Here is a 25,588-nt window from a genome sequence, read left to right on the forward strand (position 1 = left end):
TTTTACTAGGTCTACAAAGTATCCCCTCTGTAGTTTGCTGAATTAGGATTGAATTTGTAAATTAATTTAGATACTATCATTTTGGTATATATGATACCAAAATATTTATAGCAACACTTTTTGTGATAGTTAAGAATTGGAAACAAAGTAGATGTCCATTGATTGGGGACTGGCTAAACAAATTATGGTACATGAAGATAATAGAATATTATTATGATGTAAGAAATGACAGATGTGATGAATACAAAGAAGCATGGAAAGGTCTACATGAACTGATCGAGAGCAGAGTAAGCAGAGCCAAGGAAACAAAATATACAATGACTACAACAATGTAAATGGAAAGAAGATTCTCCCCCTCCTCCTCCCCCTCCCCATCAAAAGTAAAGGTAACAGAATTATGAAGATCAAGCATGAAGACTCTATTGAAGAAATATGTGGGAGATACTTCAACCTCTTCATGGAGGTAGAGACCCACAGGTGTTAGATGTTGCATATGTCACAATTTATTCTATTCATATGGTCCAACCATGAGCCATGACTATCACACCAGTTTTTAAAATTTTATCTTGCAATTGTTTTTGTAGGTTTTAAGTATATCTTGGTAGATTGACTCACAGGTATTTTATAATATTTGTAGTTATTTTGGATGAGATCTCCCTTCCTGTTCTTTACTCCAGGTTCTTATTATCATTTTGATGTACTATTGATTTGTGGATTTCTTTTCTGTTTAATCTTGGACAAGTTGCTTAACTTCCTTGGACCTTAGTTCCCTCATATGTAAGGGTTCCTACAACTCTAGATTAATGATTCTATGATTCTTTGACTCTAATGGAGCTATTAATTGTGTCTGTTCCTTTGTTAATTCTTCAAAGTTTTTACCACTTTGTTTATTAGGAAAGCTTCTAGTATTTCCCATTACAAACAATGTTAGCTTTTGGTTTAGAGATAGCCTCTCTGTCATATATTTTTAAGAGCTTCTTTGCCTGTGCTTTATAGAGTTTTAAATCTCAAATGAATATTGCATTTTGTCACAAATTCTTTTCTTCATTTATTGATATAATCGTGGTTTTAGAATATGATTATTTTGCTTTCTCAATGATGAATCATTCTTTTGCATCCTTACTAAGTAAATCCAACACTTACCTTCTCCTGTTAGTCACATGATCCGACAATAAATAAAGACAATTCAGTTTAATTTAAAACCATTAAAAAGTTCGAATGATTATTTATTACTACATTGGAGCTATTTTTTAAAAAAAAGTAGTTGTTTTTTTAAAAAGCACAAGCTTATATTGCATTTAATAAAATGAATGATATTGAGAAGTATTTTTGATAGTACTTCCATGTAAAAATTGTGTAATTTGGAGCTTAAAAAACTTTGTACTGAATTGCAGCAAGCAAGGTGACTATTTTGCTGACTAATGGTTATAGTGGCAGACTTTGTCCACATTGAGATTTGGCTTCCTTTGTGTATGCTGCATTAAATGATAATTTCCCTGTATTCACTGTCAGTTTTAGTCAGTATGTCAGCTTAGTCTCACTTTTGTTGATTTTGATCTGAACTTTGTTTACATTGAAAAAAGTGGATGTATTTATATGAAGGAGTTGTACTTGAAAATACCCATTTATTTTGCCCATTGTTTCTTAGTCCCCCTGAAGAGATTTCACTCTTCCCACCCTCATCTTTTCCAAAGTGTGCTTCTTAAACCTTTTCCACTAACAACCCCTTTTTTGCCTGAGAAATTTTTATATGACTCTGGGTATATAGGTATATAAAACAGGTATACAAATCAAATATTTACTGCCAATTTTTTCGTGACCTCTACATTCAGTTATGTGACCCCCTAAGGGAGTGTGACCCACAGTTTTAAGAAGCTTTGCCATATATTCTTTTGGTAGGTCAGTAGTGGAACTGCCCTGGATATATCTAGGATGAACCCATTTATGTTGAGTTCTGTCATAAAAGAAAGAAACTTTTTCAGTGAGGAGGATTCAAGACAAATCTTTGTCATTTATGAGTATTCCATGTCCTGTGTTTCTTTTTAGCATTTCTTTTTGGTATCTAGGTGGTACAGTGGAGTCCTGACTTAGAGTCAGGAAGACCTGAATTCAAATCATAATCTCACATTCTCTGTAGGTCTGGGATCCTGCACCAAGCTACTTAATCTCCCTTAGCCTTAGTTTCTTCCTCTATAAAAGCACTGCACCAATGTCAACTACTGTGTTGTTATCCAAAGCAAAATTAATTTGTTTTGTTGTTCACCCAGACATTCAAAACGAAGATATTTATTTTTGGTTTTTTGGTTTTGGGTTTTTTGTTGTTTTTTTTTTTAAAGTGAGGCAATTTGGGGTTAAGTGACTTGCCCAGGGTCACACAGCTAGTAAGTGTTAAGTGTCTGAGGCCGGATTTGAACTCAGGTCCTCCTGACTCCAGGGCTGGTGCTCTATCCATTGCGCCATCTAGCTGCCCCAAAACAAAGATATTTAAATTTTGTGTTGTATGTACCAGTTATTGATTCATCATTCTTTTTATTTCTAAATTGTTACATATTGCAGTAGTTGGAAAGTTATTTATTTTGCTTCATAAATATAATGTTAAACCTATTTGTGACTCAGGTTAGCTTCAAAGTATAGATGATAAAATGTACCTCCTTTCCATCTTTGCAGAAGATGGGACTAGTAGAAGTGAAACATTGCATATGTCAGACTCAGCTGATGTTTTAGTTAGTTTTATTGAATTGCTTTTCTCCCTCCCTTTTTTTATTCTTCTTTACAAAGGATGAGGAAGGTATATACTCAGAAATGAAGATGATGAAAAAAATCTCAAAAAATGGGAGAGAGGGAGAACAGAAATATTTAAGTATCAAAAATGCTGTCTTTCTATCTCTTATACCAAATAGTTTAATAATCACAGTAGGATGGAAGTGTTCACAGGAAATGAAATGAGCAAATTTGGAGTCAAAAGTCCTGATTATTGCTCCTGATTCTTTTAATTAATATGTGTCTTTCCTTGGGGAAATAATCATACTTTTCTGTATTTCTTTCTGCACTTAGAAGATGAGTACATTGGAATAGATTTATCAAAATTGATAAGCTTCTATCAGAAATTGACTAAATATTTGTGAATAAATATTTAGGGTCTTAATGCATTTTTTTCTTATTTTATAGGATCAGTTTGATAATCTAGACAAACATACACAGTGGGGCATTGACTTCTTGGAAAGATATGCAAAATTTGTTAAAGAGAGGATAGAAATTGAACAGAATTATGCAAAACAGTTGAGGTAAGTTTTTCTTTTTATCTATTGAAAATTTACAACTAATTAATAATAATTATTTTTGATAGATGATTAGTAGATAAGTATATATTCAGAGGAGAAAGCTTATATTCTTAATCTATATATCATTTGTTGCATTTTATGCCAGTAGGACTTTTCCCCCATATGCTTAGACTTACTAATATGAATGATCACTTTTCTTTTTTTGTTCTCAAACCTGAAAGAATATTTTTACAAAATCTTGGAGTTGGAGGAGACCTTAAAGGTCATCTCCTGCAACTCAGACCCAAACAGAAATCCCTTCAACATCAGTGACAAGTCAAGTGGGTCATCCATCTTCTGCTTGAAAATCTCTATTGGTGATGAACTCCCTATAACTCGAAGCAGCTTCTTCGTTCTACTTTGGGACAGCAGTGACTATAAGAAAGTTTTTCCTCATATCAATCCAAACTCTACCATTTCACTTTCCATCTATTGCTCCAATTTTTGTCCTTTGGGGATGAGCAAAAAAAGTTTAGTCTTTGTTTTTCTGTGATAGCCTTTCAGATACTTGAAAACTGCTATCAGGTACCCACTAAATTTTCTTTACTCCAAGCTAAATATCTTCATTTAACTCATCTTTTGGCTTGATTATTGCTCCACTTATTGTTCTTTGTTGCCCTTTTTTTTCTGGATGCACTCAAATTTACCAATCTCCTTCCTGAGATGTCATGCCCAGAACTGAATTCAGTACTCTAGGTGTGACTTGTCCATAATCCAGTAGACTGTGACTCACTTTGTTCTGGTCACTATTCCTCTTTTAATTCAATCTAAGGCCACATTAACTTTTTTTCCTTTTTCTTTCTATGTTATATTTTTGACTCATTAATGTTATACACTACAGTGTCTGAATCTTTTTCCCACAATCTGTAGTTTGTGGAGAAAACACACATTCTCTATTTATGAGTTGATTTTTAACATCTTGGTTTAGGATTTCTTATTTTCATTACATTCCTCTTCTTAGATTTGGTTCATTTTTCTAGCCTTTTGTGGTGTTTCTGTATCTTGACGTTGTTATCTACTATATTTCTCATAGTTCTCAGCATCATTTCTTTCCTAGGTTTGTACTCTACTCATTGATTCGATCCTAATACTGATCTGCATGGAAGATTTAACCTGCTCTGTTTTTCCATCCTGGGCCAATTTGGGGGCCGGGGGGGGGGGGGCAATGAGGGTTAAGTGACTTGCCCAGGGTCACACAGCTAGTAAGTGTCAAGTGTCTGAGGTCGGATTTGAACTCAGGTCCTCCTGAATCCAGGGCTGGTGCTTTATCCACTGTGCCACCTAGCTGCCCCCACCATCCTGGGCCAATTTGACCTTCTTTAAGGTGGGCTGGTGGCTCTCTACACCTGAGGGTTCACCATATTGGTACTGGCCACCAGATAAGCTTTACCACTCCCACAGCTCAGAGTTCCCCAAGTCAGAGCTTCCACCAGCCTCACCTTCCTCAACAGCAAGGATTACAAGTCACCATACGTGCTACAGACAAGTTTAAAGTTAACACTCTGAGTATCCCTTTTACCTTTTAAGTTATTTTTTACTTCTGCTCACTCCTAGTGAGGGAGGTACAACTTTCTTTTGGAGAGGTATAAAATTATAGTTCACTATGACAGGGAAGCACAAGTACATCTTCAGTTCTTCTTTAAGAGATGGAATACTGAATCGGAACTTTCATTTCATTGTATCTGTCTTTCATTTTAGAAACTGTCCAGTAGATCATACAATCATAGGGAATGAAATGAAAAGTTTAGAGCTGTAAGGAACATCAGAGGCCATCTAGTCTAGCCCCCTCTTTTGACAGATGAGAAAAGTGAGATCTGGGGAAGTTAAATGACTTGTCCAAAATCACAGTAAGTGGCAGGGCTAGGATTTGAAATGAGTCCTCTGACTGGGGCTACTGTGCCATGATGTCTCACCATAGTTTTAAAAACAAGTTTTTCTTGTCTTCTTGTTTTTAACAATGTTAGAAATGTTGGAATCAGATTGCATTGTGTAATTTAAAATTCTAAATGTGGGTTCTAGTCTGTCCCCCCAGTTTGGGGGGAAACTGACTAAAATTACTGATAAACGAGTTTAGTTTTTTGTTTTGTTTAGTTTTGTTTTTTAGCAGGGCAGTGAGGGTTAAGTGACTTGCCCAGGGTCACACAGCTAGTAAGTGTCAAGTGTCTGAGGCTGGATTTGAACTCAGATTCTCCTGAATCCAGGGCCAGTGCTCTATCCATTGTGCCACATAGCTGCCCCCTGAGTTTAGGTTTTTTAAGGGTTTATTGAAAGATAGTAAAAAAAAGAGAAAGATTGAGAACAGATTTCTTATAGCCTGAAATCATCGCCTTCCTAAAGCTCCCCTGTGAAGTCCTGCCACCACACTGATCTCTCCAGCCAAAAGAGGAAGAAGACTCTGCCTAGTGTCTGCTTCCTGCTCTCCTCCCAGAAATGGGAGGTTCTTCAAGCTGATTGGCTAGTGTCATTCAAATTCATTAAGTACCCTTAAGTACCAGCCAGATATGCTTACAATCTAGTACACCAGTCAGTCGCTTTTCCCCAATTCAGTCAGTTTAGATCAATCTCCAGGTGAACCCCTGAGTTCCATTATCTTGACACAGCATAAATATATTTTCTTCTTTCTAGTTATTTTCTCCAAAGTTTTCCTTAATCCCTTTGTTTTTCCTCTCTTTCTTGACCTGTCAGCTATTTGGAGAAAAAGGTGGGGATATGGAAGACAAATAACATTTGACTTTATTGTCACCTGCCTTTTTTTTTCCTCTTATGATATTTGAGATGTCTTCTTACTTGCTGGTGTAATTATTACAGTGTTTGACTTACATTTGTTTCCTTGAGAGGCAATGGATGGAATGGAGGACTTGGAAATCCAGCTCTTATATCTTTTATCTTTTTTTAATCTCTTCATGTAATCTCTGCAATGCCTTACACTTAGGAATAGTTTTCTTTAGAGTTGTTTGCTCAGCATTTTCACTCCACTTCAAATAAATGTTCCAGAATTTATCACAGAGGCTGTAACCTGATATGAATATTAAATATTCCTCCTGTATTGACTTACCTGAAATAGGATCAAAGAATGAACTTATATGTATTAAGAAATCAAGTAAGCTCAAGGGAATGTTTGTATGTATTTTTGTATGGATGTTATAATTATATAGACGCTATAGCTTCAAATGAGAAGCAATTGAATGGCCTTACTTTGTCGAAAATAACTATTTATATAGTCAGAGCCAAGATTGTGGAATAACAGGAAAGAGAGTTCTATTTCTCTTCCCTCACACAACTCCTTCAGATTGATCTAGGAAATGTACCAGATCAAATCTTGTTCAGGAAATTCAAACTAAAAAATCATGAGCCATTTTTCTAGCCCACCTCGGCATAGAGAGACAGAGAGGTCTGTGGACAATGGGGACAGGGTTTGTTCAGGAGAGTATTCTAACACTGGGAGAAGCTCTTCACAAGGGCAAGGGGAGTTCCCCAATCCATTCAAGAGGGCCCTAAACTTGAGGGTGTAATAACAGATGCCAACTGGCAGCTTATTCCCTGCTCAGTTGAGGTTCACAGATCCAAGGCTTACTGAGGGAGTGGCCTGTACCTGAGGATGGCATTCCAGAGTGAGGAATGGTTATGGGCTCTAAACTGTGCTGAGTAAGGAAAAAGTTTAGAAGCCAGCAGTACTGCTGTGGTTTAGATCCTAGAACAGAGCAGGGTTTCACTTCCAGTCCAGTCTGAAACCTGTTGAGGAATAAATAGGGCAGGAATTCCAGTTGAAAGGGAAGCCTCAAGTGTAATCACTCTGAACCAGTGGAGCTTTCCAGCTAGCTGACAGTGACTGAGTCCAGCAGCAGGCTACTTGAACTCCAAATGGGGTAAGGCCACAGGCTTAGACACAAACCTAAGTGAGGAACTTGCAGAGAGATGCAGGGTGAAGTTGCAGTTAGGCTTCTCTGTGGACAGAACACCCAGCATAAAGTCCAAAGTCAGGAAGTAGGCTGGAAGAAGGGGCAAACAAAAAAAGAACCTGATCATAAAGAGCTACTGTCGTGACAGGAAAGCTTGAAGACTCAAACTCAGGAAAAATAAGAATGACACTAAGAACATCTACAAGCAAAGCCTCAAAGAAAAACACAGCTTGAGCACAAATTCCTCTAGAATTCCGGACAGAGATGAAGATTTTTTTTTAAGTAAATGAAATAAGAGGCTAGAGGACAAAAATTGGAAAGGAAATTAGAATTTTTGCACAAAAGTTTTTACAAAGCCTTGCCTATGCAACAAATTATCTGAAAATAGAATGGGCCAAATATAAGCTTATAACTGTATGAGACAATGAGAAATATTAAAACAAAGTTGATCGAGAAAAAGAAGAAAATGTAAGCAATCTCATAGCAAAAACAACTGACTTGGAAAACAAATCAAGGAGAGATATTTTAAGAATTCTTAACTACCTAAAAAGATGTTTTAGAGCTAGGGAGCAAAGTGAAAATAGAATCTACTGGTCATCTACCTCTTGAAGGAAACCCCAAAATGAAAACTCTCAGGAATATTATAGCCAAACTCCAGAGCTTCCACTTCAAAGAAAAAAATACTTCAAACAGTCAGAAAGAAAGAATTCATGTACTGAAGATCCACAGTCAGAATCATACACAATTTAGCAGCTACCATTATAAGTGAAATACGATATTCTAGAAGGCAAAGGATATAGACATGCGACCAAGAATAACCCATCCAGTAAAACTAAGAGTAATCCTACAGGGGAAAATGGAGCTTTAATGAAATAAAGGCTTCCAAGCAATCCTGAAGAAAATGAGAGTTGTTGAGAAACTTAGAAGTATAAGTACTGGAGTCAAAGAAATAGAAAAAGGTAAACGTGGGGGTGGAGGTGGGGGTGGGAAAGACTGAAAAGGGATAAATTGTTTGCATTCTAATATGGAGAGGTGATACATGTGTCCAGTTTGATCCCTACCATCATCAGAGGTCATAGAGGGAATCTAATTAATTAGATAGAAGACCTGAAAGTAGTTCTTTTATGACTGGATGATCTTAAAAGAAGAATAGAAAAGGAGGCAAAGAGGAATACACTAGACAGAGAAAGGAATAGTAGGTTTAGAGAACAGCTAACACTTAACCCTTGCTCTCATGAACTGGTCAGAGGTGGGAAGAGGGTACACACACACACACACACACACACACACACACACACAAAGTTGGACACAGAAAAATCTTTCACAAAATAGAGAAGCAGGAGGGAAATGGAGAGTACAAAGAGGGAAATAAGAGGAAGAGTAGATTAAGAGAGGGATTAGTCCTAAACCAAAACAAACTCTTAACTAAGGAAGTACAAAAATATTTATAGCAGCTCTCTTTGTGGAGGCAAAGAATTGCAAACTGAAGGGATGCCTATCAGTAGGGATTGAGTGAACAAGTTAAGATGTATCTTATGCTGTAAGTAATGATGAAGAGGATGGTTTCAGAGGAACTATGTATCAACTGATACATAGTGAAATGAGCAGAACCAGGAGAATAATTTATATAATGACAACAATATTGTGAAGACAAACTACTTTGAAAAAATAGAAACGTTGACCAGCCATTCATAGTCATATTCTCTCTCTCTCTCCTCCTTTTCTTAGTGGAAGCCCCGCCCCCCAACCTCTTCTCCTCTCTACTCCCCCCACTTCCCTTCCCTTTGTAGCTTGCCAAAGCTTTGTGTCAACAAACAGCAAGAGTGGAATGGAAGGTTTTCCTGAGAAATCCCTAGGGTAGAGACCTTGAACGTCCTGGTTGCAGTAGCCAGGAGTGACCAGCAAATCAATGTGCTACAATGCCATAGTTGGCAGGACCCTCCAGTACCTGAAATTCTGTCCTGAGGTCCCAGAGAGGACCCTTAAAGTTCCAGGGCTTAAAATCTCAAAGACAGGGGTGTTTGGCGGGGGAGGGGGGGCAGATAATCTGGGAAGGAGTCAGCAAAGAACCTCAGGGGACCCAGGGCAAAATCAAGTAGAATTGATCATCCCACCCAAAAGTACCTCAGGGGGCAGAGTCTGACCTTGTCACAAAACCCTAATTCAAGAAATAAAAGCTAGACAAATTAATAAATGAGAAAATGCCAATATAAAAAATGTTATTAAAACTAATTACATAATAACTACAAACATTTTATCCTTGGATGATGTCTGTGAGGCTTGAACTCAAAGCCAGGACCAAGGGTCTAGGAGTGCTGCCATCTCCAGACCTTGTGGACTTAACCTCTGTGGGTAGCAACTGGTGATTAGGTAGTTTTGGTGGTGTCAAGGACCAACCCCCAAAACTACATGCTCAGTGGTTGGTCCCTTTACTTCGACTTTGGAACCTGGACTGGAAACAAAGGCTGGTGGTCTGGGGGACACTGCTGTTGTTCCTAAGGCTCTTAGGCTTCAGGTTCTGGACTATATTTATCAGGATCTGAAGGGAGGAGGTGATAACTTGACTTTTCTGATGCATGCAGCCTCTTTTTTCTTTCTCAAAGAAAACGTTGCTACTTTCTTCATCTAGATTGACTTGTTTTCCTCAGGGATTTAGCAGTTGGAGATCTCTGGCCAGAGACACCACAGAAGTTGCTTTCCTAGATGATAGTGGTTGGAGGCTGGACTGGTGATCTGGCAGGGCTGCCATTCATGCGGTTCTTGGGTTTACCTGCAATTGTTAGTGGTAGTGAATGGTGGTAAAGAAAATGGTCTCATTCTCAGTAGTTGTAGCTCTTCATAATGCAGGCCAGACTGGAAACAGGGCTGGTGGTTTGGGATTCCCTGCCATTCCCTGGTGGAGGGGAAGGCGTGGTGGTTTGACTGGCCTGTCACATGTCTTCTTGATGCTGTAGTTGGTTATAGCCTGGAGATTTACATTTGCGACTTACTTGTTCTGAGGTTAATAGTTGATTCCACACAAGTGAATACAATTTTCCAAAGAAAAGAGTACAGGTAAAGGAGAGTGCTAAAAAAATACTTACTTTAAGAATTTGAGAAGAAACATAGAAGGATCAGTTAGAGAGAGGTGAAAGAGAACTGGGAAAATGTGGTATTAAGAAGGCGTATGTTGAACAATGTCAAATGTAGTAGAAAGATCAATGAAGATGCAAAGAGGCCACGGAATATATCATAAGTTCTTTTTTTTTTTTTTTAGTGAGGCAATTGGGGTTAAGTGACTTGCCCAGGGTCACACAGCTAGTAAGTGTTAAGTGTCTGAGGCCGCATTTGAACTCAGGTACTCCTGACTCCAGGGCCGGTGCTCTATCCACTGCGCCACCTAGCTGCCCCATATATCATAAGTTCTTGATGCCCTTTTGGAGAGCAATTTCAATAGAGATAGAAGTTGGATTTCAATAAAAATAACTAGCATTTATATAGCACTTAACTCATTTAATCCTCATAGCAACCCTATGAGATAGGTGCCATTATCCCAATTTTACATATGAGAAAACTGAGGCTGAGAGGTTAAATGACTTGCACAAAGTTATGTATCTAGTAACTGTTTGAGGCAGGTTTTGAACTCAGATCTTCCTGATTCCCAGGTCTTGTATTCTATTCACTGCCCCACTTAGTGGCTGCCTGTAGATGAGAACTAATAATAACAATATCCAATATATATATGGTGCTTAATATGTGCCAAGCATTGTGTTAAGAGCTTTACAGTGATTATTTCACAACAAACCTGGGAGCACTATTATCATCCCCATTTTACAGATGAGCAAACTGAGACAAATAACAGTTAAATGACTTGCCTGAGGTCACACAGGCAGTAAGTGTATGAGGCTGGATTTTGAACTTTAGGTTTACCTAACTCCTATCCATTGCACTACCTAGCTGCCCTATTTAATGAGGAAATGGAGATATTGTCTCATATGTGAATAACTTTCAGAAATTTTGTATATAAAAGATAGGCAAATGGGGGCAGCTAGGTGGCATAGTGGATAGAGCACTGGCCCTAGAGTCAGGAGGACCTGAGTTCAAATCTGGACTCAGACACTTAACACTTACCAGCTGTGTGACCCTGGGCAAGTCACTTAACCCCAATTGCCTCACCAAAAAAACCCCAAAAAACTGATGGAAAGGATAGGTGAAGATAATTGGTTGAGGTAGAAGAGCCAATGGAGTAATTATTTTGTTTTAGAATTGGGAAGAACTGAAAATATTTGTAGAAGCTAGAAGAAAAGGGGGAAATGAATCTGTCTGTTAACAGGACAATTAATAGTAGAAAATCCTGGAGAATTCCAGTGTGTCTGGAAATGATATGTAATGAAAATTGAAGGAATACTTGGAAGAACAAGGAAAAAGGGAAGACTTGATGGGTGAAATATTTTATAGTTACATGAAGATAGTTTAAAAAGGACAAAAAAGGGGGCAACTAGGTGGCCCAGTGGATAGAGCACCGGCCCTGGATTATGGAGGACCTGAGTTCAAATCCGGCCTCAGACACTTGAAACTTACTAGCTGTGTGACCCTGGGCAAGTCACTTAACCCCAATTGCCTCGCAAAAAAAACCCCAAAAAGGATAAAAAATAAGAGGGATTACATTTATTCTGTATATTTCCACAGATGTTCCTTCCAAATAAAGAGTATTAAATTTGCTCCAGAACATTAGAGTGAAATGGGTTTTCCTTTTAGTTAGCGACTTTCTGGTCATAGAAGTATTCGAGCAAAAACTTGATACCTATCAGATGCTGCAGAAGCGATCTCTCCATAGGCAAGAGATTGGATGAAATGATCTTCATAGCTCTTTTCTGGTCTAAGATTCTGTGACTTAGTTATTCATTTTTTTTTTTTAAGTGAGGCAATTGGGGTTAAGTGACTTGCCCAGGGTCACACAGCTAGTAAATGTTAAGTGTCTGAGGCCAGATTTGAACTCAGGTACTCCTGACTCCAGGGCCGGTGCTCTATCCACTGCGCCACCTAGCTGCCCCATGTCATTCATTTTTAATACAATTATTTCAATATCATATTTTGCTTCTAATGTGTAGTTAGATCATCCACACTAAAAGGAATTAAAGTAAACATTGAGGGGGAAGGAAGATAGGAAATATTGGCACATGTAATGTTTCCAGGAGTAGCAAATGCCTTGTTGAGGCATTTCATTGGAGTGGAGGGGAGAGACTTAAAATAACATGAGGGCCACATTGATAGGATACTAGGGAGATGACAACATAGAAATAATGGAGGGTGCCATAAATAAGATTGGCCTGAATCAAAATGTTTCCCTGGCTCATTGTGGAAAGAGGAGGAAACTTCACTTGTTGCCAGTGTGATATAGTTTATTTGCATTATGGGTTAAATAGGCTTTTGTGGGCAAACATAGAAACCTTGACCCCTCCCCCATATGTGTGTTTATGCACATTTATGCATGTATATATAAAACCATGATCTCTTAGAAGTTTTTAATTTTAAATTATTTTTAAATAAAGTTAAAGATTTTTTAAAAATGGAATTTAGGAATATAGTTATGGGTTTTTTCAAAAAATGCTGACATTTCCTTTATTATGATAATGCTTGCCCAGTATTAGCAGAATCAAGTAAGTTTAATATGGCAAGACTTTATCAAGAAAGTGATCCTTGAACAACATTTTGAGAGGATTTTATTTTTGGTTGGGTTTTGTGTGTGTGTGTGTGTGTGTGTGTGTGTGTGAGGCACTTGGGGTTAAGTGACTTGCCTAGGGTCACACAGCTAGTAATTGTTAAGTATCTGAGGTTGGATTTGAACTCAGGTCCTCCTGAATCCAGGGCTGGTGCTCTATCCACTGCACCACCTAGCTGCCCATTTTGTTTTGTTTTTAACAAATAAGGGTAATGGCAGTTTTGTTGAGTAGTGATATTAATTGTTTTTAAAGCATCAGTAACTTTTGTTTTTTAAAAAAGTGAATTGAGAGTAACAGTTTCACAGGAAGTAGGATGATCTTCTTGGTGTGGCAGGAAAGGGTGAAGATGGTTGATTCAGTTAGGAGATGAGCTGATTTATTATTACTTCTCTGAAATAATAAACTGAAGCCATGGTATGAATGCTAAAATTTGGAAGTCCTTTAAGCCCATGAAGAGTTTTAACTAAATTGGCAAGTTGTTGAAACTAAGATGCTTTAGTTTTTTAAAAAGGGGAAGGTTTAAGGGGTCATTGATTGTTCTAGTAAAAGTAGTTGCAAAGTATAGTGTTTAAATGCCTTTCATCTTTATTTCTGAGAAAATATCAGCTCACTTGTCTGGAAATCTGAGCTTTGTATTGTATGAAAAGTGACTGATTGGCGAAAGGTGGTACTATTTCTTTGAACTATATGGACTTATAAGACTGCCCAAGTTTTTTTTGTCCTTCATTTTCGTGTCTATATCCCAGTGTGACCAAAGTATTTTTTAATGCTATTTATAAGTGAATAGTATATGCCACAAGAGGAGTGCTTTAGAGATATAGAAATGGTTTGCTATTTGCTTCTTTTCACTAAGAAATAATTTCAAATTTTCTTCCTGCTTTTCTTACTATATAACAATATATATGAGAATTGGAAACTTGTATAGTATTTTTATTCAATTAATAGCATTCATATAATTTCCTTTATATCTTTCCCTCTATTTAGGAATCTGGTTAAAAAATATTGCCCTAAGCGGTCATCCAAAGATGAAGAGCCTAGGTAAAGTACACACATTTTAAAATCTATTTATAAAACATTTGTTTACTTATAACTAACTGCAACCAAAAACATTTATTTATTTGTTTGTTTGCTTATTTGCTTGTTTGTTTGTTTGTTTCTTTTGGGGGACAATGAGGGTTAAGTGACTTGCCCAGGGTCACAGAGCTAGTAAGTGTCAAGTGTCTGAGGTCGGATTTGAACTCAGGTCCTCCTAAATCCAAGCCAAAAATATTTATTAAGAAACTCATCATGATCTTTTTATAGATTGCCAGTTTTTAATCATGATGACATAGAACATTTGATATTATTAGTAAACTCATTAATCCTTGAATCAGTTGTAAAAAGATATTCAACTAGTATGAATAATACCTTAGAAGCTAGGATAGACATAAAGGATATTACTTAATGATGTTTGTTAAAGAATAAATATGAGGGGCAGCTAGCTGGCGCAGTGGATAGAGCACCGGCCCTGGAGTCAGGAAGACCTGAGTTCAAATCCGGCCTCAGACACTTAACACTTACTAGCTACGTGACCTTAGGCAAGTCACTTAACCCCAATTGCCTTACTAAAAAAAGCCAAACAAACAAAAAAGAATAAATATGATTTTCTTAATTAAAGGAAGAACAAGCTATTTGAAGTGATTTGTCTTTTGCCTTTTGTTTATGGTAACTTTATATTATTCTTTCCAACTGTATTTCAAAATTAATTTCATTTTTGTATTTTTACAAAGAATTTTCAATAATATAATTTTGTGTTAAAAAGTTAATATACTAATTATGAAAGGAGCCTCTAGTTCCTTTTTATAAACATTATGTCTTAAAAATGGGCTTGATGAACTCTTTTCTGAAATAGTCTGAGTGAAAGTTGTCAAGTGAAATATAGATCAAGGCTTTAGGTATGTTGTACACGTGTCACAATCTTCAGAGGAAAATTTGGCTAGATCACAACAGAACTTTTTCACACCTTCTTTTATAATGACTTTTGCTTTATTCTTTTGAGTGGAGAAAATATCATAACTGTTGGATAAATGGAAGAAGAGGAAAAGAGCTTTTTAGCATATTTATAATTTCCTGAATAGAATAAGAGAAACTGGAAGTCTAGTATTGACTTTTTGTCAAGGTCATTTGTATAGCAAACTTTTGTTAAGTGCTTACTATTTTCAGTGCAGTGTGGCACTTGGAGAAGATGGAATGGCCTTAAACACAAGTAACTTAGACATACAATAGACAAATGCATATATAATTGTTATTCAAATGCATATGTGAAATGTTCATAATCAGGAAATCCCTTAAAGAGAAAGGAAGAAAATAGCCCTCAAAAGCTTTCTCTCTCTCTCTCTCTCTCTTTCACACACACACACTCTCACACACTCTCACACTCTCTCTTTCTCTCCCCTATCCCTCCCTCTCTCCTTCTCTCTCCCTCCCCCCACCCCTCTTCTCTCTCTCTCATGTTACTGTTAGAATTACCTGGCATTAGAGGTCAGGATTCTTACATTTGTTATGAATTTCTGAGTTATTAGACCACCATATTGGCAATACTTCATAATTCATAAAAGGTAATCAAAATATAAAGAGTAGATCTATGTGTTTTAATATGGTGATTCTCTGTTTCTCTCCTTCCCTCCACACACATTCTTTACCCTTATTTTTGCCCCCTTTATCCCCCCTTTTAGTGCCAACCATAATGGCACCTTACTTCCCTTCAGGAGGTGGGCAGGCAAACAGGCAGCTGTGTCCAGAACTGATACAAAAGTTGTCCTGTAAATCACCCATCGGGATGCACTTGAGTGGTATGATTGGCAGGTTCCACCTTGGCGCAAGCACATCATCTCTGCAACAAGTTCAGCTTCCAAGCCTAGGAACCCAAGTTCATTCTTAAGGTCAGGCCAGTAATTTGACATCTTAAGCACTTACCAGTATACTAAAAGGGTTTTCAGGTAGTATTTTTCTTTCTTTTCCATGCCAAATACCCTTTTACTTATAAATTAAGATTGCTCCAAGAGGTATGGAAGTATATGTCCATTTAAAGACCTAGTGTAGGATCTTCCCATTTGAAGTTCATGAGAGTTTAACTGTAATTAAGTTGAATATATTAACTAACATCTATGATCTCCCCAAATTCTGTTTATATCTTACTAAAGACATCCTTAATGAATGGAAAAATAAATCTATTTTGTCCTTTTACATTTGTTTTTGACAGATTTACTTCCTGTATAGCCTTTTTTAACATCCTTAATGAGTTAAATGACTATGCTGGACAACGAGAAGTAGTAGCAGAAGAAATGGGACACAGAGTATATGGTGAATTAATGCGGTATTCTCATGATCTGAAAACAGAAAGAAAAATGGTAATTATCATATTTTATATCCATGTATAATCAAAATATTGTAATTGAGGAAAATCACTAGCTTAATTAATTTTAATATATTTTTTCAGCATAGAATGATTTCCTTTTATCCTAGAATTTTTAATGGTATCATTATTGCAAGAGAATTTTACTTGCCTAATTTATACAGTCCTTTTTAGTTTCAAGTAGGAATCTATTCTATGAGATTATGCCATTTGATAACTTCGAAATTATTTCTTATAGCAATCTCTTTCCACGTCTTGATAGAAATTATTAATCAATAAGGCTTTTAAAAAGTTATTTACACATTATGTTAGAAAATTTTTATTTAGTTAGTTTTAAAATATAATTTCATTTTCTATTCTGTTGCACTTTTTTAGCATCTCCAGGAAGGACGAAAAGCTCAGCAATATCTTGACATGTGCTGGAAACAGATGGATAATGTGAGTTTTAATGTTCACATGATTAATGTGTTGTTTTGTTAGACCCTTTTTGGTCCTCATTTGTGTTTTGTATTCTGCATCTTTTTGAGTTTAATGTGTCAGTGTAATTACTGAAAATCTACATTAGATTTATTATTTAATAGTTTATAAAATAGTAAGCAGAATATTTAGTTGTGGCTATGATTGGTTTGCTTATACTGGAACTTTTTGCCTTTTGAGTCCTACAACTTATATCATGCATGTATGCTCAAAATAATACTGTTTTGACCACCTTAAACTTTGGAGGAAGTTCTTGTTTCCTCTACAGTGACTATTAGACAATTTAAAAATAAGGTTGAAGTTACTGATAGTTACTGATTTCAGAGTAAAAAGAGCCTGTGGGGTCAAGGTCTGCCTCTGATCGATATTGGTTGCATAATCCTCAGTCACTTCACCTTTCAGTTCTTCAGACAGTTCTCTGAGACAAACTGTAAAGAACGTGTTGATGGGTAAGCTCTTTGCTGGGAGTTCTTCCATACCCTGAAATAACAGTTCTAGTCTAAAACCTCTCAAGAAAATAGAAGTAATATATTCCTAGTGTGGAAGTATATCATTTTATAAGGCAAAGTTTGAAAAGGTCTTGGTGTTCTTAAGTCTTTTGGTTTTACACTGTTGGTTATTTTGTTGGTACACAGATTTAGTGCTGGAAGGGATGTTTGAAAGCATCAGATCTGATTCCCTCATTTTACTGATGAGGAGGGTGACCCCCTTAAAAGTAAGGCAAGTTGGCAAAGACCACACTGTTATTAAGTTAGAGCATCAAATAGAAATGGAGGATACTCAGCCATATGGAAGTATCCCTGGGGGCCACAATTTGACTTAGAAAACCACATATTAACATTATGTTTTATTGTATTTATTTATTTTCTTAACTATTTCCCAAATACATTTTCATCTGGTTTAGTTTATATTTGGGAGTGTTATGTGATTGATACCTGAATGAGAGAACCAGACTTTGAACCTAAGTCTCTCCTAAATCTCTTTTATTTTTTACTATAATGTTTCTTCCTGCATATTTTTAGTCTCTTTGATTTCTTCACATTTTACCCTATCTCTTCATTATCTTGGTACTGATATTAGTTTGAAAAAAAGTCCTTATGTCATATTCAGAAAGGTTGGTACATGTATTTAATTTTGTATAAAAAATATAAAGATAGGGGCAGCTAGATGGTGCAGTGGATAGAGCACCGGCTCTGGAGTCAGGAGTACCTGAGTTCAAATCTGGCCTCAGACACTTAACACTTACTAGCTGTGTGACCCTGGGCAAGTCACTTAACCCCAATTGCCTCGCCTAAAATAAATAAATAAATAAATAAATAAATAAATAAAGATAGAGGGGAGTCTTGGATAGACATTGGTTGTTATGAAAAAGATCTGGGGGTTTCAGTGGACGACAGTGCTTACTCCATTTGAGTCAGCATTGTGATGTCACAACAAAAAAAGCTGATGCAATCTTGAACTTCATTAACAGAAACATAGTATCCAAAAAAGTGAAGATAATACTTCCACTGTTTTTTTGATCTCTCATTTGGAATGTTGCATTTCATTCTGGGCATCATGGTTTAAGAAGGGCATTGATATGCCCTTCTTATGCTGAAAAGAATGGTGACGAAGTAGCCAAGCCAAGCTTTACCAACTTCACATTTTGCTTAGCATCAGGCACAGAAAAGGAATCCATAGCTTAGGGTTAATGATGGATTTCCTGACCTTAAGATTTATTCCTTAAGTGGATTTAATTTGGGGCATAATCATTAATAGCACGATGATAATGCTATATTAAGAGGCATAATGATTTATATTTTATAGAGGGCTTTTATTATCTTATTTTTCATTATCTCATTTTCTTTTCCTTCATGGTAGCTCTGTCAAGGAGAAAGGCAGGGGTTATTTTCTTCCTTTTACACATTACAAAATTAAGGTTAAGAGAGGTGAAAGAGCAATGATGTTGTATTTAGAATTTGACTCCCACCTTCAACATGTGCTTGCTGTGTGATCCTGGAAAAGCCAGTTAAAGTCTCTTTGCCTCAGTTTCCCCATATGTTAAATGGGAGCAAATAATATAAGCACTACCTACCTCACAGAGTTGTTATGAGGATTTTGATGTAAAAAATTTATACTTCCATATATATATATATTTTTTTTTTTTTTAAAGAAGGGCATCGATAATCTGGATCATGTTCAGACAAAAGTAGCTGTGATAGTGAAGGTTCTTGATTCCTTGTCATGAAGATTGGATGAAGGAATTGGTCATGAGCTTGGAGAAGGGAATATTTAGAGAGGAGAGGAGAACAATCTTCAAGAATTTGAAGGACTGTCACATGGAAGAAGGGTTGAATTTGCTCTATTTAACCCCAGAGGTAGAACCAGAAGCAACAGGGGAAGTGGCAAAGTGGCTAATTTAGTCTTGAGCGAGGAAAACATCTGGGTACTTAAAGCTTTCTGAAAATGGAACAACGGCTTCAAGAAGTGTTGGCTTCCCCCACATCGAATGTATTAAAACAGAGGCTCTATGGCCTAAAGTAGCATGGATTTCTTTTTTTCCATGGATTGAACTAGATGGTTGTTGAGGTCCTTTATCTCTGATTCTGTGACTAGGTACATATCCTTAGAGAGCATCTACCCATTATTCTTCTACCTTTTCTTCATTTTCCTTTTATTCCCCTCCTGTTTTTACCAGTGCATCCCTAAAACCAAAACATCTGATCAGTTGGCATATTCATTTTCCTTATCTTCATTAAAAATCTAGAACTTAATGTTCTGGTTTTAATGTTGGGAGATGGGGAAGCATAGATTACATTCACTTAAAAACCCCATTCCAAGAAGCTTATTGACAAGAAAAAAAAATGTTCAAAAGTGCTCATAGTAACATTACTTGTGACAAAAATTTAAACTGCTGAAAACAAAATATATATCCAGTGATGGAGATATAATTAATGGATTTTATGTGACACAAGGAATGACAGATAGGAAGAATTCATAGAAACGGGAGAAGGTTTATACACAATACGGAGTGACTAAAGCAGAGTCACAGAAATCAATAAAATGATAGCAACAATATAAATAAAGTCACTGTAGAGCAGGGCTTCTTAACTTGGTGTCTGTGAACTTTAAAAAAAATAACTTATTTCAGCATAATTGGTTCCCTTTATAATCCTATATGTTGTATTTTGTCTTTTAAAAGCATTATTCTGAGGAGTCCACAGGCTTTTACCAGATCACCAAAAGGGACCCTTGACATACAAAATGTTACAGACTCCTCCTGTAGTGTAAGCAAGCATCCAATCAGATACAAAGGGGGCCTTTACCTTCAGAAGCTGCCTTTTGCAATATCTCACATTTGAGACAAGTGCACTGATTTTAACATACAAAATGATTATTTAATAAATGAGTTAATTTAATTTCATAGTTAATGTCATACTTTTACATTATCTGCAGAGTAAAAAGAAGTTTGAGAGGGAGTGCAGAGAGGCAGAAAAGGCTCAGCAGAGCTACGAAAGATTGGACAATGACACCAATGCAACCAAGGCAGATGTGGAAAAGGTAAGATGCCTAAAAATGAGAAACAACCTCAGCTGTCTTTGAGGTTAAAAGGGGATCTGACATGCTTCTTTCAGTATTTGCAGTTTCTTTGGCTGTTGTTTAAATAGTTTTCTTTTTTTGATCCAATAGATATCATGTATTTATTGTTACAAAGTCACCATAATTTGAGGAGTCAGTGATTATCTTATGTGTTATGTGCATAGACATAATTGTTGCTTTCAAAGAGCTTCTGTTTCAGGAAAGGTAGGGTAGAAAACATGCTTATAAATAACTTTAAAATGAATGAATGAATGAATGGACTTATCATTTTGTACCAGGCTTTGTCCTAAGTGCCTGGGATAAAAAAAAATCTTTCTTCAAGGATAGGAATAAATTAGGTTCAGACCATATACCAAAATAAGCTTCAGTGGATACCTGACCTAGATATAAAAGATCACATCATAGGCAAATTAGAGGAACAAGGAAAAATCACCTTTCAAATCTGTAGAGTGGGAAAGTTTTCAAGACAAGAAAAAATATATAATTTTGAGTATATGAAATTTTAAAAGAGTTTGCACTAACAAATCCCTTGCAACTAAGATGAGAAGGGAGATGATTGCAGCATGTTTCTCTGATAAAGACCTCATTGCCAAGATATATGTGGAGCAGATTCAAATTTATGAAAATAAAATCCACTCCCTAATTGAAAAATGGTCAAAAGATACAAATAGGAAATTCTCAAGGAAAGACATCCAGGCCCTCCTGTCATATGAAAAATGTTCCAAATCATTGATAATTAGAAAAATGCAAATTAAAGCAAACCTGAGGTTCCATCTCACTCCCATCAGATTAATAAAGTTGACAAAAAAGAAAAATGACAGTTATTTGAAGAGTTATAAGAAAAGAGGCATGTTGATATTGGTGTCAATGTGAATTGCCCAGCCTTTCTGGAAAGCAGAAAAGTTCCTAACATGCATATTCTTTGACCCAGGGATACGAGTACCATTTCAAAGAGATCCAAGAGAAGGGGAAAAGGTCCTATATGTACAAGAATATGTATAGTATCCTTTATTATCATGCTAAAGAACTGGAAGCAAAGGGAATGTCCATCAATTGGTGAATGGCTGACCAAATTATGGTATATGAATGTGATGGAGTACTATTGTTATAAAAAATTAAGAAGGGGATACTTTCAGAGAAACCAGGGAAGATTTGTTTGGACTGATGGAGAGTGAAATAAGCCAAAACCAGAAGAACAATTTATACTATGATATCAATATTGTAAAATCAACAGTTTTGAAAGACTTAAGCACTGTGGTCAGTGCAGTGACCAGTCATGATTCCATAGGACTCATGATGAAGAAAGCTGACCATCTCATTACAGAGAGGTAATAGGACTAATATGTAGGATGAGACACATTTTGGACATGGCCAGTGTGACAATATTTTATTTGACTATGCTTATTATAAGGGTTTTTTCTTTTTTTTCTTCTTCCTCATTGGGAAAGGAGAGTGAGACAGAGAAAAGTGTTTGGTAATTGAAAAAAGCAATGACAATAACAAAAAGAGAAAAAACTAAAAAATAACTTTGGCAACTGAGTGGAGGATGGATTCCAGTGGGAAGAGCCTATAGTAGTAGTCCAAATGAGAAGTTAAAATGATTTGCACTGTGGTTATGGTTATATGAGTGGGGATAAGGGACCAGATATAAGAAATGCTGTGAAAGCCGCAGTTACAGCATTTGTCAATGTCTTGAATACTGGGGGTAAGTATGAATGAGGAGTTGAGAGTGACATTGAAGTTGGTAGCCTGGATGACTGAGAGGATGGGATGTCTTCAACAGTGATAAGAGTTCAGGAGAGATGCTTGAGGGGAAAGATAGAGTTCTGTTTTGGACACTTTGAGTTTGAGATACCTGCAGTACATCCAATTTGATATATTCAGAGGCAGTTGGAGAGGTATAACTATAGCTCAGCAGAGAATTTAGGCCTTGATTTATCTTGGAATCATTTGCCCCAAAATGATAATTGAGTCAATAAGAGTTAAGGAAATCACCAAGTGAAATAATGTAGAATGAAAAGTGATGGGGGACTAGGATGAAACTTTGAGGAGATACATCACTGATGGATGTGATCTAGGTGAATAATCAGCAAAGGAGACAGAGGAGTAATTGAACAGATAGGAGGAAAAATAGGATAGTATTCAGGAGAAGGTGATTGACAATGTCGAGGCCTGCAGAGAGATCAAATAGGATCAGGATTGACAAAAGGCCACGTGATTTAAGAATTAAGAGATTATTGGTAACTTTGGAGACAAGCAGGTTTGTTGAATATCTTGGTCTGAAGTTAGAATGAAGAAGACTTAAAAGAGTGAGAGAAGAGGAGGTAAAGGTACTTAGAGATAGCATTCTCAAAGTTTAGTCCAGAAGGGAAGCATAGATATAGGATGACAACTAGCATGTGTGTTTGGATCAAGTGCATTTTTAAAGATGGGGGAAATGTGGGAATTCAGGTAGTAGAGAAAGAGCTAGTTAGATAGAAATTGAAGGTTAGAGTGATCATGGCCAGGATAATAGGGACAGTCAAGGGTGCATATCGGAAACTAGGGTGATGGAGGGAGATAGTAAAGAAGACGTCTGAGTGATAGGAAATGAAGAGAATGGGAAAGATGGAAACCTTGTTGAGTGGTGTCAGTTTTTTCAGTGAAGTATGAGTTGAAGTCCTAATTTTAGATAAAGTGAGGAGGGTTCTATCTGAAAATTGAGGAGTGATAAAAAGAGATGGAATGGGGCATTGATTGATTAAGGAGGAATAATTTCTATCTAGCTAAATTGAGCTTCGAGTTGAACTTGGAGACCATAAATTTGTAGTAGATTTAGTCAGCTGAAGTTCATGGTTTTCTCCAGCTTTTTTGAGCAGTATGTAAATAGGAGGGAAGGAAACAGATAGTGAGAGTAATGCAGGGAAGACTGGAGCAAAATTGTTGATATTGATAGGACAAGGTAGCAAGGGAATCTAGGGTGGAGGATTGCATGGAGTTGAGTTGGTTCACTGAGAGTTAGATATAGGGAAGAAAAGAGAATGTAGTTGGTGGAAAGAGCTCTCAGAGGTAGAGAACATGAAGGTGGATGAAGAACAGAGGAGTTGTGAGACATAGAGAAAGAGGAGTTGGGTTAGATACAGACAAGTCTCACCAGTTAAGACTCCAGAACCCCAGGATGGGCACTGGTATGTCTGTTAAGCATCTACAATATGCCAGATACAATGCTGGGTGCTGAGAATTCAAGAATTCAAAGTGGGGGAAATGAAATAATTCTTGCCTTCAAAGAGTTCATTCTGTCAGAGGAGAATGCTACAAGATGCTGGGCTAAATTATTTCTGATTTCTTTTTTCCTTTAATTTAAAGGCATTCAACTATGAGTGCAAAAAGGCAGGATGAATGAGAAAAAGTATAGTGGAAAAGTCAGGAAAGGCAAAAGAGTGGCAAAATAGAGGGAAGCATTAAAAGAAGGAACATTTATGCTTGGGGGAAAATGCTGCTTCTGGTCAGATTTCTCTTACTAACTTTGAAACTGTTGTTCACTCCTCTTTTTATAGGTGGATATAATCTAAATTTTGGATGGGATAGGGTTAGAATGAAGAATGGAATGCAAGTTCTTTATTTCTTTTTGGCTGGCCCAGTGGTGTTATTGATTTCTAAAGTTGCATTATTTTTCTTGCTGAAGGCTGTAGTAGATGATGTTGGGAGTTGGGAATGAAGGTAAATTCAAGAGCATGCATACATTTGGGAGTTTGAATCCAGGGATTAGGTCTGCCACATAAATAGAATAGCAAGTATAACCTTGATGTTTGTGCGTTTTGCTTGTGGAGAATGCAATTAGCTTGTTGGTGCTTGTCATTGCCCTTTCCTCTCTACCCCCTTTTTTCTCTGGAGGTTTAAATCAGTCATACTGTTAGAAAAAATAGCTTATTTTTTTAGCCAGGCAAAATATAATGGCTCCTCAGGTCCACATGGGTCTCTCTTCTACTGCCTCAAGGAATTTACATTAGATGAAAAGTTGGTAGCAGAATCACAATATAGCTCAGAATATAGCTAGGAAATATAACAGCTTACAATACACCTAGGAAAATTCCATACATTTGTTGGTTCTTTGCTGGAATTTGAATTTGTGTTTATCTCTAGCTGCTTCTTAGCCTGTGCATCTGCCTGTCTATCTAGCTAGCTATTTTTGGCCTCTTTATTATGGAGACAGAAATTCAGGTTACGAGAAGTATTGGGGTAAACAGACTAGTAAAGTGTGTTTACAGTGTCTGTTAATGGATAGAGACCAGGAGGGGAAGTTGGGAAAAATCAGATCTTATTGAGGAAATCCCCTCAGTCCTTAAAGTTGTGGGTGCAGCTGGTAGCTTCAGCCTGTACTTTCTGCTCCAAAATGCTGGGGAAACCTCTAGAGCCGTGGCCCTTCCTCATCTCCCTCTTTTATGCCTCAGCTTAGTCCTGCTTTTCCTTCTTCTGATTGTTGCTGGGGCACACATTCTTTCTGACTTTGCTTTTGAGGTCCCCAGTCTTCTTCTTAATGACCATCTGGAATAACTCAGTTCCACCTCCATGCTCAAAGAACAAAAAAGCTCCCAAGTTCTCCTCAAGTTGGCTAGGGAAATGCTTGTCTGTCTGAACTACAAATCCCAGGGTGCCAGCGACTTCTTAGATTTCTTTTACGGAAGGAATACCAAGTAGCCAGAGCTTTTCAGAAATGTTTGATGTATCAGTGAAGGAAAGTTAATTCCTTTTAAAAGTTCAGTGTAAACACTTTAGAGCAAAGCTTCTTAAACTGTAGGGTTTAAAAAAACACACCCCAAAACAACCTTGTATTTCCTTTATTAATGATTTGGAACATTCTTTCCTGTGGTTGCTAATAGCATTTTTCCCCCAAAAGACATGTTTCTATCCTTTGATGACTATTAGGGAAATGAATGGCTTTTGATTTATGTTTTTTAGATGGTGATGTCTTGAATATCAGACGCTTTTCAAGAGACAATTGATACAAAGATTTCCCCTCAGCTGTTTTCTTCACTTATCCTAAAGATAATTTTATTTATGTAAAAGTTTTTTAAATTCATGTAAACAAAATGAGCTAATGTAAATACCAGTGTTTATTGCTTGTTTAGTTAAGAACCCAACCCTGGTTCATTGATATGAAAGGTACATTAACTGCTCCTTCTGTGATGTTAAATATTGAGCTCATGTGTATTTTTTGAATTTATGAAATATAGCATA

At 36.7% G+C, this 25,588-nt stretch overlaps 1 protein-coding gene across 5 annotated transcripts in view; it reads left to right on the forward strand.

Annotated features, from left to right (window-relative positions):
• Positions 1-25,588, forward strand: part of FNBP1L (formin binding protein 1 like) — a 112,143-nt gene that overhangs the window by 57,081 nt on the left and 29,474 nt on the right. For 4 of the 5 annotated variants that reach the window (XM_044002747.1, XM_044002748.1, XM_044002749.1 and 1 more), the window contains exons 2-6: positions 3,169-3,284; positions 13,906-13,959; positions 16,163-16,310; positions 16,691-16,753; positions 20,228-20,332. In XM_044002747.1, coding sequence (XP_043858682.1) covers positions 3,169-3,284; positions 13,906-13,959; positions 16,163-16,310; positions 16,691-16,753; positions 20,228-20,332 — 486 coding nt within the window. The remainder of the gene's footprint in view (positions 1-3,168; positions 3,285-13,905; positions 13,960-16,162; positions 16,311-16,690; positions 16,754-20,227; positions 20,333-25,588) is intronic. The other variant, XM_044002751.1, reaches the window with a different exon arrangement.

This window comes from Dromiciops gliroides, chromosome 4, assembly GCF_019393635.1.
Source record: "Dromiciops gliroides isolate mDroGli1 chromosome 4, mDroGli1.pri, whole genome shotgun sequence".
NCBI classification, from domain to species: domain Eukaryota; kingdom Metazoa; phylum Chordata; class Mammalia; order Microbiotheria; family Microbiotheriidae; genus Dromiciops; species Dromiciops gliroides.